At 38.5% G+C, this 12,518-nt stretch overlaps 1 protein-coding gene across 5 annotated transcripts in view; it reads right to left on the bottom strand.

Annotated features, from left to right (window-relative positions):
- The window catches only part of EP400 (E1A binding protein p400), a 136,768-nt gene that overhangs the window by 75,971 nt on the left and 48,279 nt on the right, over positions 1 to 12,518 (bottom strand). For all 5 annotated transcript variants that reach the window (XM_043984269.1, XM_043984283.1, XM_043984293.1 and 2 more), the window contains 5 exons: positions 11,452 to 11,637; positions 10,223 to 10,363; positions 9,232 to 9,310; positions 4,465 to 4,514; positions 3,945 to 4,002 (listed from right to left, as the gene is read on the bottom strand). In XM_043984269.1, coding sequence (XP_043840204.1) covers positions 3,945 to 4,002; positions 4,465 to 4,514; positions 9,232 to 9,310; positions 10,223 to 10,363; positions 11,452 to 11,637 — 514 coding nt within the window. The remainder of the gene's footprint in view (positions 1 to 3,944; positions 4,003 to 4,464; positions 4,515 to 9,231; positions 9,311 to 10,222; positions 10,364 to 11,451; positions 11,638 to 12,518) is intronic.

Genomic DNA, 12,518 nt, shown 5'->3' with positions numbered 1-12,518 from the left:
CAGAGCAGAGGAGGAAGAGTGTCCCAGGCTTGGGTGACAGCCAGAGAGAATGCCCAGAGCTGAGAGACGGAGAGTCTCATCTGTGGTACAACCAGGAGGCCAGTATCACTGGATAGAAAAGAATGTCAAGGAGTAAGATGTAAGAAGATTAGAAAGGTAGGAGGGGCCAGGTTATAAAAGACTTTGAGTGCTAAACAGAGTATTTTGTATTTGCTCCCAGGAGTAATAAGGAGCCACTGGAGTTTAATTTGGGTGAGGTGGGATGTCAGGGTGAGGGTGACATGAGCAAACCTGAATTTTAGGAAAATCACTTTAGGGCTGAATGGAGGATGGATTGGAGCGGGGAGAGACCTGAGGCAGGCAGACCCACCTGCAGGCTCTTGGCATGAAGTGATGGCTGCCTACACTAGAGAAGTGGCAGTGTCAGAGGAGAAAAGGGGGCATATTGGAGAGATTCTGCAGAGGTGAAATCAATAGGCCTTGGCAACAGCTTGGATATGGGAGGTGAAAGAGACTGAGGAGTCCAGGATAACTCCTGGGTTGTGAGTCTGAGGGACTGAGAGGATAGTGTTCCCTCAGCAGTAACAGGGAAAATAGGAAGGTGGAGGGTCTAGATGTAAGAAATAATGAGATCTGTTTGGGCCATGTTTACCCTAAGAAGTCTGCTGGACAACCAGTCTGAGATGTCTAAAAGGCAGTTGAAGATGTGAGGTCGAAGATCAGCAGAGAGATTAGCGATAGATAAAACTTGAGAATCATCAGCACAGAGATGGCGCTTAAATCCATGGGACCTGTTGAGATTACCAGAAATAGTACATAGAGAGAAAAGGAGAGGACCCAGGAGAGAACCCTATGGAATACCTATGGTTAGAGGACATGATTTGGAGGACCCATCAGAGGAGACAGAGGAGTGGTCAGATAGGCAGGATGAGAACCAGGAGATAGGAGTGTACTGAAAATCTAAAAAAGACAGTATTAGAGAGAAGAGGGTGATCGACAAGTGTCAAAGGCTACAGAGAAGTCAAAGAGAAGGGCCACTGGATTTGGTTACTAAGAGACCACTTGTGACACTGGAGAGAGCAGTTTGGGAAGAATAAATGAGGCTGGGAGCTGGATTGTAAAGAGTTAAGAGTGAGAGGAGAGGAGAAATGGAGGCACCTTTTATAGTCAACCTTTTCATGGAGTTTAGTTACAAAGGGCATCCTAACTATAAGATGATAATTAATAGGGCTGATGGAATCAAGTGAGAGTTTTTTCAGAATGGGGGCAACATGGGCATGTTAGGAGGCAATGGGAATCACAGAAGGCATGATATCTGTTGGAAGAAAACATGAAGGAATAGAATCAGTTAAACAAACAGCAGGGTTAGCCTTGGTTAGGAGTAAGACCACTTCATCGTGTGGAGTTGAATCATAAAAGGAAGGAAAGATATTGGACAATAGCGGAGGGGAATAGATAGATTACTTAAAAGGAGATGCAGGGATAACTGTGGGCAAAAGCAAAGTGGCCAGTACACAGGAAGAGACTGAAGATAAGTAAGAGAGTCGGGATAACAGAGGCAATCTGTTGGAGGTGATGAGATAACATGGGATCACTCATATACTTAGTAGGATTTGATCTGGCAAAGAGCAGAACCATATCTTCATGTGAGATGGTTTGAAAGAGGAAAGAGTGGCAGAAGGCATCTGGGTGATGTGAAATGAAGAGGAGAGAAGTAGGAACTCTTGGCAAATGGCCTCAATTTTTTTTCAATATTGGAGATCAGATAATATAAAACAGAGATGTTAGCTGAAAAGGTGGAAGCAAAGAAAGACACAGGGAATTTGAGGAGGTATAAAAAGTGGGAAAGTGAGTTAATTAGGAAAGTATACAAGGACTACCTTTTTTGCTATACTTAGAGGATGGGTAACATAAATGGGTAGTGGACAGAGTCAGCATATTTTCTTGACTCTCTCCAGCTTTCATCAGCAGTACATGCAAGAGCAAAGGCAGTGAGTAGATGGAGTGACCCAATGCTAAGGCTTGGCAGGCAAGATCAGTGATCCAATAAAGGGTCAAAAGACTCGGCTGAGAGAAGGCAATGTGATTTTGATCCAGATCACCAAGATCTGGGTCGAGATGGGAAAGGTAAGAAATTTTTGTAGGGCAAGGGTGATGGCCCAATACAGAACTTAGAGAGAGGGAACAGAAGTTACATTAAGAAAGCAGAACAAGGTTTGGGGCTAAAAGGCAGAGGAAAAGGTGGAATAGCAACATATTTTGATAAAATAAAGGAATTCCAGAGTTTGTGAACATGGAAGTGGCACATTTATGGATAATGGCAAGATCAAGAGTATGATCTATATATGTAACAGAGGTGGGTGATGGAGGCCACAGAAAATGAGTGTACCTGTCTCTCCTCTTTAAACATCACATGAGTAAGCTAAGCAACTGTGAGATTAGTGTTTGAGGGGAAAATGAATTTGTGTGTTGAAGTCTCCTCCTGTTGTAGGAAGCAGTCAGTGGAGGACCAAAACCAGGGCTTAAAAAACCCAGCCAGAAGATTCAGAATGACTCAGATAGGGAGGAAGTATTTTATTTATTTTTTTTTAATATTTTAATATAACATATTCAGCATACTAAGAGGCAGCTGGTAGCACAGTGGATAGAATACTGGGCCTGGAGTAAAGAAATCTTAAGTTCAAATCCAGTCTCAGAAACTTACTAGCTGTGTAAGCTGTGGCCCTGAGCAAGCCACCTAACCTCTGTTTAACTCAGTTTTCTCCACTGTAAAATGGAAAGCGTAATACAAGGGGGGCAGGCTAGGTGGCGCAGTGGATAGAGCACTAGCCCTGGAGTCAGGAGGACCTGAGTTCAAATCCAGCCTCAGACACTTAACACTTACTAGCTGTGTAACCCTGGGCAAGTCACTTAACCCCAATTGCCTCACACACACAAAAAAAAGGAGTAATATCAGGAATAATTCTCACAGTATTGTTGTAAGGATTACACGAGATAATATTTGTAAAATGTGTTTAGCATAGTGCCTCGCACATAGTAGGCACTAGAGAAATGCTTCTTCCTTCCCTACTTAGATACAAAATTTATGAAGCTAAATATATGCGATTTAGACAGAACCAAATTTTTTCGCAAATGAGTTTAAAATGATAAAATTAAAATTCAAGTTTAACTTCCTTCTTTCCAATAGAAGGAAATATTATACAACTTTTATAATTGTAATCACTGCAAACAAACTGTGGAATATGACTATAATAGCATACAACTCTACTGCTAAACACAGCAAATACGAAGAGTTCAGGGAAACCTGGGAGGTCTTGTATGAAAATTATACATATTGACATGAGTGGAGCAAAAGAACAATTTACAGAATGACAAGAAGAATGTAATAGAAAATATAAGAATGCTGGGTAATGAAATGACTAACTATAGCAGTGAACTATGATGGAAAAGCAGGCCTCCCTGCCAGGAGCAGGAACATAGGTAGTAGACTCTAAGTGGGAACTGAGCCACCGTCACACCCAGAAACTACAGAGGTTGGATTAGCTTAGCTGAATTTCTTTTCTTCTTTTTAAAGGGAAGGTCCATTGAGAAGTAGTCATTAGGAAATAATAGCAATGTAAAAAGACACCAAAAAGTCATTTATTTAACTTTTTTAAAAATTGTAGTCATTGTATCATATAAATTTTGTTTCGTTGTTGATGTAAGTCAGGTTATTTTGGCCAAACTATTAGAAAGTGATTGTGGCATAAAAAAAGCAAAATTTCTTAATAAAACCACAAATAATTAAAGTATATGTCAGACATAATTCTCTTGGGCAGTAACATTCAATAAAAGGCTTATAAGCAGACAATAAATAGGATGTTTTAAGCTATTAAAGCTATTAAAAAAAGTTTTTAGGACACTGTAGTTGCCATCTTTTGAAGGAAAAAAAAAAAGATACAGACCTTCATCATCAGTTAAGGATGTACTAACTTTTATTTTTCTTCCATATATTCCAGAGTCCTAAAAAGTTAAAAAAAAAAAAAACCAGTCACAAACACTAGGCTATAAATACAGAACACAATATTTTAGTAACATTGTCCAGAACTATAACATTTGGGAACTCTGACCATCTTCCCAACCAATTGTCTTAATTTATAAAACTGACACAAAGATGATTATGCCATATAAAGAGTTAACAATTCTATTCAACACAGATTACTCACAATTTCCTAGGTACAAGAGTTTTCCCTTCCAAAGATTAGTGACCATGAAAGCCCAAAGCTATCGTACTAAATTCCCAGGTTTAACTGAGTTGGATGTTTATAAAAATATACTGAAACAATATTATCTACACATCTTCAGTTAAAAGTGTAAAAACAAAACAATTTTATTGGAACAAGCATTAATCACACTGCTCTTACTTTTTTATTTGGAGGGAGTTTTTTTGTTCTTTTTACATAAATGAAGCAATTATAAACTCACCATAAAATGCTCTGGAAAAGCATGAAATCCCTTAGGCCTTGAATCTTTTCCTGAATAAAAATACAATATATTAGGTTTTTAATAATAGATAATTTAAAATAGCACATTAAAAGAGTAACTGAGATGATACTAACCATGTAACATTCGGAACCTCTCAATATGGCTATGCTCAGTCCTAATAACCCCTTTCTAGGTATGAGAAAGAGTAAGCACAGGTAATTCTTGCCCAATCCATTCTAGTGACCAAAGACAAACAACCCAAAGTCAGGACATTAAGTCTCTTAAGATACCTGTTACAATCTATCAACCTATGTAAGTAATTTTAAAATATACATGCAGAGGCAGGGTTAGATGATGAAGTAGCCAAAACACTTCCAAACAGATCCAGACAGTGTACTAGACTAAATACTGATGGGGAAATTCAGTAAGTCACATTGAGTCATTTTTCCAGCCCAGGTCAACAGAAGGAAACAGACAAAGAGGTCTGTGAACACAAGAGATCAGGTCCAGTAAGAGCAACCACACATTGTACAACAAAACAAAGAAAGGCTATGTCCCAGGGTGCATATCAGAGAACAAACACAAAGAGAATGGGTGCCAACTAGCAACCTTGTCCCCGACTATGTACTTCTGAGTCACAAATTGGGGTGGACTGAGGAAGAGTCTTGGGTTCTAAAGGTAAAAAACAGTCCCTGGCCGTAGCCTGTATACAGAGCAAGGAGAAAGTTCAGAAGCAAGCAGTATCAATGTGGCTTATATACCAGGAGCAGCGGGGGACTCAGCTCCAGTACATACTCAAGTCTGAAGCCTGTAGAGAAATAACCAAGGCAAGCATCCCAGACCTAAGGTGAACCTACACAGTTCTGTCACTGTGTACCAGCAGAGTTATCCAGCTGACTAAACAGACCACTGCAGAACCAAACCCAGGTCAGGAACTTGCAGAGCTCAGACTAGGAGGGCAGCAATCAGATTTCATCCTCAATCATACTGAAAACTTACAGGTCCCCAGCCTGAGCTGTCCCAGAGAACCTGGAACAATGAAATGGCCAATACTCCAAGAAAGTAGCACCAGGAACAATGAGACCAGCCCTCCAGGAGCACCCAGAACCCAGCCCTAACATCGAGTCTGAAGTCTGGAAGTAGACAGGAAAAGAAAGAAAAGAAAAATAGAATACCATCATTTGAAGATATTATGATGACAGGAACACTCAAGACAAAGTCAGAAGAAGAAAATGATTCCAAAATATCTACAAGTGAAGCCTCAGGGAATAACATAACTTGTATGCAAATTCAACCGGAATTCCTGGACAAGAAGAATCAAGAGTTTTTTTAAAGAGTTAGAAAATGTTTTTGTCAATGAGATGAGAGTACAAGAGAAAAGTTTAGAAAAGAATTGAAAGCTGGTAAAAAAAAGAATTCAAAAAGAAAATTAATAGCTCAGCCCAAGAGATACAAAACTTTAACCAAGCAATAAACTCCCTGAAAATTAGAATGGACCAAACAGAAGCCAATGACTTCATGGACAACAAGAAATATTAAAACGAAATCAAAAGATCAAAAAATAGAAGAAAATGTAAGCTATCTCAGAACAAAAAACAATGAATTTGGAAAACAGATCAAGGAGAAAAAATTTAAGAATCACTGGACTGGGGCAGCTACGTGGTGCAGTGGATAGAGCACCGGCCCTGGATTCAGGAGGACCTGAGTTCAAATCCGGCCTCAGACACTAGACACTTTACTACCTGTGTGACCCTGGGCAAGTTACTTAACCCCAATTGCCTCACCAAAAAAAAAAAAAAAATCACTGGACTACCTGAACACTATAACACCCACCCACCCTGCCCCCCAAAAAAGCTGAGACATCATATTTCAAAAAAAATGTTAAGGAAAATTTCCTGGATTTCTTAGAACCAAGGAGCAAAGCAGAAATAGAAAGAATCCATCAGTCATCTACCTAGTGAAACCCCAAAGTAAAAACTCTCAGGAACATCATAATTCAAATCAAGAGATGGTAGCTCAAAGACAAAATACTGAAAGCAGCTGAAGAGGAAGAAGTATCAAGAAGCATCAGGGACAGCCAGGTGATGCATACAGTGGGTACAGCACTGGCCCCTGAGTCAGGAGGATCTGATTCAAATTTGGCCTCAGACACTCACTAGCTGTGTGAGTCACTTAAGGCAAGTCACTTAACCCTGATTGCTTCTAAAAAGAAAAGAAGAATCAAGTAACCACAGTTAGAATCACTCATAATTTTGGAGGCACTCCTATAAATGTAAAGTAGGAATTACAAAATTTCCAGAAGGCAAAGGACATCAGCTTACAGACAAGAAAAACTGAACCTAATTCTATAAGGGGAAAAAAAAGGACCTTTAATTAAAAAAGTAACTTCCAAGTATTCCTGATGAAAAGATCAGAGCTGTGTAGAAACACTGAAGTTCAAATATAGGAGTTAAGAGAAACATTAAAAAGGTAAACATGAATGATCATAAGGAACTAAATAAGAATAAACTGCTTCCATTCAAATATGAAGAGCTGATAAATATGTCCTCTCTGAATCCTATTATCATCAAAGACCATAGAAGGAGTCCAATTAGACAAGGTCCAGGAGTGGTTTTGTGAATGGGAAGAGAAAGAGAAATGGGGGGTTGAGGGGGGGGGCAAGGAGAGAATCATCTCATATAATCAGGGTGTGTAAGCAGGCATTTGTACAAATGAGGAAAGGAGGGGGAGAAGCTGATCCTTGAACCTCACTCTGATCTGAACTAATTAAAGGAAGAACATACGCATACATAAGAGTTGGTCATAAAAAGACATTTAATTCAACAGGGAACTAAGAAGGAAGGGGGAGAAGGAAAAAAAGGAAATTGAAGGGAATGTAGATTCGGGGAAGGATTAACCCAAAGAAAAACAAATTAAGTATGTACAAAAATATTTATAACTCTTTGAAGGCAGCAAAGAATGGAAATCTGGGTGAGTACACATTAATTGAGGAATGGCTGAACAATATATAGTATATAAATGAGATGGAATACTACCATGCTATAAGAAATGATAAAGGAGATGATTTCAGATTAACTTGGGAAGATTTCTAATGAACTGAGGCAAAGTAAATTGAACAGAGCCAAAAGAATAACTTATACAATGCCAACAATAGGGTAAAGACCTCAAGTATGAAAGATTTAGAAACTCTGATCAGCGTAATGATAATGATACAACCCTAATTCCAAAAGTCTAACATGCTATCCACCTTCTGATGAGAGGCGAAGAACTCAAAGAGCACAGAATGAGACACACGTTTTTTGGAAATGGCCAATGCAGAAATGTATTTAGCTTGACTGTACATATTTATAAAAGAGGTTTTATTTTTATTTTAAACTTAGTGGGGGTGGGGATAAAAGGTAGATTGCAATGGGAGGGTAAGAAGGAAGGTCTTGGGGCAACTAGGTGGCGCAGTGGATAGAGCACCAACCCTGAAGTCAGGAGGACCTGAGTTCAAATCCAGCCTCAAACACTTGGCACTTACTAGCTGTGCGACCTTGGGGAAGTCACTTAACCCTCACTGCCCCACCTCACCCTGCAAAAGGGAAGGTCTCTGCAGATCGAAAATATTTTTTAATTTAAAAAAATATACATATACATAATTATCTTTAAAGAAGCCAGTCAGACTCCTGCTTCACCTAGAACCCTATATGCGTTTCCTGGAACTTTAAGCCCAGGGTGGTCTCTCATCTATGTTCCCAGTGATACAAACCTAAACCAAGCTCTATAGAGCCAGGGCTTCTCTAATACCATTCCAATGGCAGGCTAAACTAAGCTAGAGAATTCTAAGGTTCAGAGAGTGAATCTGGCTCTAGATGTATAGACTAAACCTCTCAAGAGGGCAGAATTCTAGGAAAGAGTACAGTGATAAAAGTAGCTAGCTGCTCTCCACCCTCTGTGCTCTCCTGGTAGCATCTTCAGTTATCAAGGGTTTAACTATCATCTCTGTGCAGTCAATTCTAAGATTCAGTTTTTACCCTGGGCTTTTGTCCCACATCACCAACTGCCTATTCGATATTTCAAACTGGATGTCCCAGAGACATCTTAAACTTGCCCCTTATGATACTTTCATCCACATCAGATACATTATGATACTCTCGTCCACAATAAATTCTTGTCAATCAAGTTCCCAAGATTCACAAAGAAATAAAACCTGTTCCCCAATAAATTATGACCCACAGCAATCAATACTTTGAAAAAGACTTAGAACACATTCATGGAGACTTCAAGATTGAAAACAAAGTAAAAAAAAACTACTTCAAAAAAATACAAAGTAATTAATCATAAAGAATCATAAGACTATTAGCACTACACAACTGTAATATAATACAATAAAACTTCACTAATATAGATAAAATGGAAGAAAATCAGGGAGCAGGAGATCCAATTAGAATTAAAGAGTCTAAATGTAAAGAATATATTTTTAATTTCTGCTTTAAATCTGAGATAAGTAAAAGTTCATGTGAAACTTACTTTATTTTTTAAAAATAACTCTGTAAGTTTCATTAATAATTAATAAGTTGTATTCAAAAGTGTGATAAAATAGTTTAAAAAGATCTACAAAACATATTTGGTTATTCCAAATACTGAATTACTGGAATGTAAATTGAAGAAATTTACCTCTAGTATTTGTACTATATGATCTAGATCAGCAGCTCCAGAATCATAAAGAATTTTGGTCTGTATTACAGGGAAATGAAAACAAAAAAGGATTAAAAGACACTGTACCTCTCTTGGATGGTTTCTGCAAATTTAAGGCTTTCTTTCTTTTCTCTTCTAATTCAACTTGGAGTTTTATTTCTACAACCTGAAACAATGAATGGTCAAATAAATGAACAAAGCACTAAGATTGTGAACTACAAACAAGAAGATTTGGAACAAAATATAGGAAAAACTTTTTTAAACATGAAATGATAGCCCAAATATAGGCTTATTTTTCTATTCTAAACAACCAATTAGAAACTCTCAATTTGGTATTTGTTCATTTGTTTGGGTTTAGTTATATATTTAAGTTCCTATTTTATTTTACTGGGACAGAAGAAGAAAAAAGAGTCTGGAAAACCATGGTAATGAAATTCAACCAAACATTTTATTAAGTACCAACTATGTGAAAGGCACCAGGGATAAAAAATGAAAAGAGATTTTTGTATAGATAGATACTAAAATAATAACTGGACTTTCTTTGTGTCCCTCAAAGACTCCAGTAAAAGCCACAATTTATATTTAAGAAGCACCTTAGGATTTATGAAGAGCCTTGCTTCAGCACAATCTATGAGGCATTTTCTTTTGATGAACAGAGACTAATGGATCACGTGATTTACCCATGGTCTTCAGGCTAGGAAATAATGGACCAGGATCATTCTAATCCAGGTCCTCTGAGTCCCATCCAGTCTTATGCTCCTTCTACAACAACAAGCTACCTCTCCAAAAATAAGTATGATTTTCTACAAAGATCCTGATGCTCCTCTTTGAATGCCAAATTACTATTTCAAAATTAAAGATGCCAACCTCGGGAAGGGAGCAAAAGAAATGCTAAACTCCATCCAATAAGTCAATATTGTTGAGAGAGAGAGAATGTCTAAGCAATTGGCCTTGGCAAGAAAATGCTCTCTAAACTGTCAACATTTTAAAATGAAAATTCTATTTAAGTGCAAAGCTCAAAAGGTCATACAAATTCCTTACAGAAAAATGATAATTTACACTTTCAGGTCACTATTACCTGTTCAATATTTGACCAGAAATATTCTATTTCTCTAGCAGTTGAAGCAGCTATACGTCTTAATCGGTTCTGTTCCTCTTTCCTTCCTCTTTCTTCATGAAGCTTCTTTTCTTCATGATAACGAGCTGCAGTTCTGACAAGCTATTAAGTAAAAATATTCCAATTTTAAACTTTGCACTGTCTCACACTGAAGGAAAAAATACCAAAAGTCAAACATACATCCATACTACTTGACACTGGTAACTGGACAACTAAATTTTAAAAATCAGTTGATTGAGATACTAAATAGTCTATGTTGTATATGTAAATCATCCCCTTTTAAACTTATGCAGTTCACAGATCTAAGGAGCAAAACCTGGCTTACTCTGCTTATAAAATGGATAGACTTCTGGCAATCTACTTTCTATCAGGGACTACTTAAAGTTATAGCGCAGGAAATCGACTTTGTTCCTTCCCACTCCCCTTCAGATTCCTCTTCTCCCCAAAGCCAGTGCCTCCTTACAATAAAGAAGGTCACAGGAAGGCAGTGGTAAAGTGAGGGGGAAAGGGAAAGAAGAGCAGTAAACCCCACAGCAGAACTTCCTTTTCTACTGTACTCACTTCAGTCGGCAAGTCCCCAGCTTCTGCCAAATCCCATCTCCAAACTCTCCCAAGAGGCCCTGTCTTGATTCTGACCCAAGAGCTCCTTGACCCCCAACTCCTCTAACAGGATGCCTACATCACCTATCCTTTCTGTAACTATTCAAGGGCAGCCCAGTCAAGGCCTTTGCATCTCTAATAGGTCCAAATTCTGCTACCAGGACCAGAGTGGGGGAAGGAATTCCTGAGATCCCAGCCTGGTACTCTTAACAAAATTTCCCAAAGAAAAATTGTACCTGGTTGCGATCTTATGGAGGGGGTAGGAAAGGGAGGGAGGGAGGGAGAAAAATTTGGAACTCTAAATCTTATGAAAATGAATGATGAAAACTACCCTTACATGTAACTGGAAAATAAAATAAATGTTTGTTGCTAGAAAAATTGTTATCCTCATTTTTAAGGTCTATAGTAATAGCATATACCAAAAGGGATATGTATTCAACGGGCTTCTGTGAACTATTCTGAGAACCTAATCCTCACATGTAACATCGTTTATACAGAAAAATGCATTCCAAATAGTAAACTCACAAGTTAAATTTTGCATCACAGTCCATCAGTAAAAAATGGACAGACTACCTGCATTACAAACTTACCTTCTTGGCTGCGGCCATTTTCCACCTCCTCTCTTGTGCAAAGTCCGTCGCCATCCATTGCATCTCTTCGAGGAGATAGTCCCAGTGAGACTTTGGTCGTGGGGCCTCCTGAAGTTTGGGGAGTCGTCTGAGAGACCACAGCCCCTCCTTTCTCAGCTCTGATATTCTCTGATGGATTTGTGTTTCCTAGAAAATTCAGGTCAGTATGTATTTATTCAATCTCTACTGAGCCCGGGTCAGAACTAGGCATATCTAAAAGTAATAGAAGACATAGTTCCCTTATAATTTTTAGTGAGGCTGGAGGTGGGAAAATAAGACTTCTAGGCATGGAAACAACCAAAACGAACTCCAAGTTGGCATATAATCAAATGTCAAGTTGCACAGTGCTAATCAAGTGCCAAACAAGTTCAGAGAACATTAATGGATACTGACATTAATATGAGCTAGAATAGTCAGGAAAGACTTCCCTTCCTTTCCCAACCCTTTAATATGAGTACCTCCCAAAAATGTTGGCCTAGCTTTATTCTCTCTATACCTCACCTCAATGACCTTATATTTTCTCATGCAATTTCCACAGTTTTCAACTATCACCTCTAATATAGATAATCCAAATCTAATCTCCAAATGCCTAAGGGACATCTTAACCTACATGTCCCAGAGACACCTCTAATTTACCATGTTTAAAAACAAGCTCATCAACTTAATAAAAACAGTGAAGTTAAAAGTAGGAGCATAGGGGGCAGCTAGGTGGCGCAATAGATAGAGCACTGGCCCTGGATTCAGGAGGACCTGAGTTCAAATCCAAGCTCAGACACTTAACACTTACTAGCTGTGTGACCCTGGGCAAGTCACTTAACCCCAATTGCCTCACCAAGAAAAAAAAAAGTAGGAGCATGATTTTAGGAAAGAATAATGAGCTCATTCCATTTCCTCCCCCTCACTTCTAATGCCCAACTAAGCTATTAAGTCTTATGAATTCAACCTCACTAGTATCTCTCAAATCCCTCACATCCCTCAATGCAATTAAATTCAAGAAATATCTATTAGTAACTCTTGTGGGTGAGGAT

This window comes from Dromiciops gliroides, chromosome 1 (assembly GCF_019393635.1).
Source record: "Dromiciops gliroides isolate mDroGli1 chromosome 1, mDroGli1.pri, whole genome shotgun sequence".
Lineage (NCBI taxonomy): Eukaryota > Metazoa > Chordata > Mammalia > Microbiotheria > Microbiotheriidae > Dromiciops > Dromiciops gliroides.
Note: the sequence above shows the minus strand (reverse complement) of the source record. Positions and strands in the feature narration are given on the sequence as shown.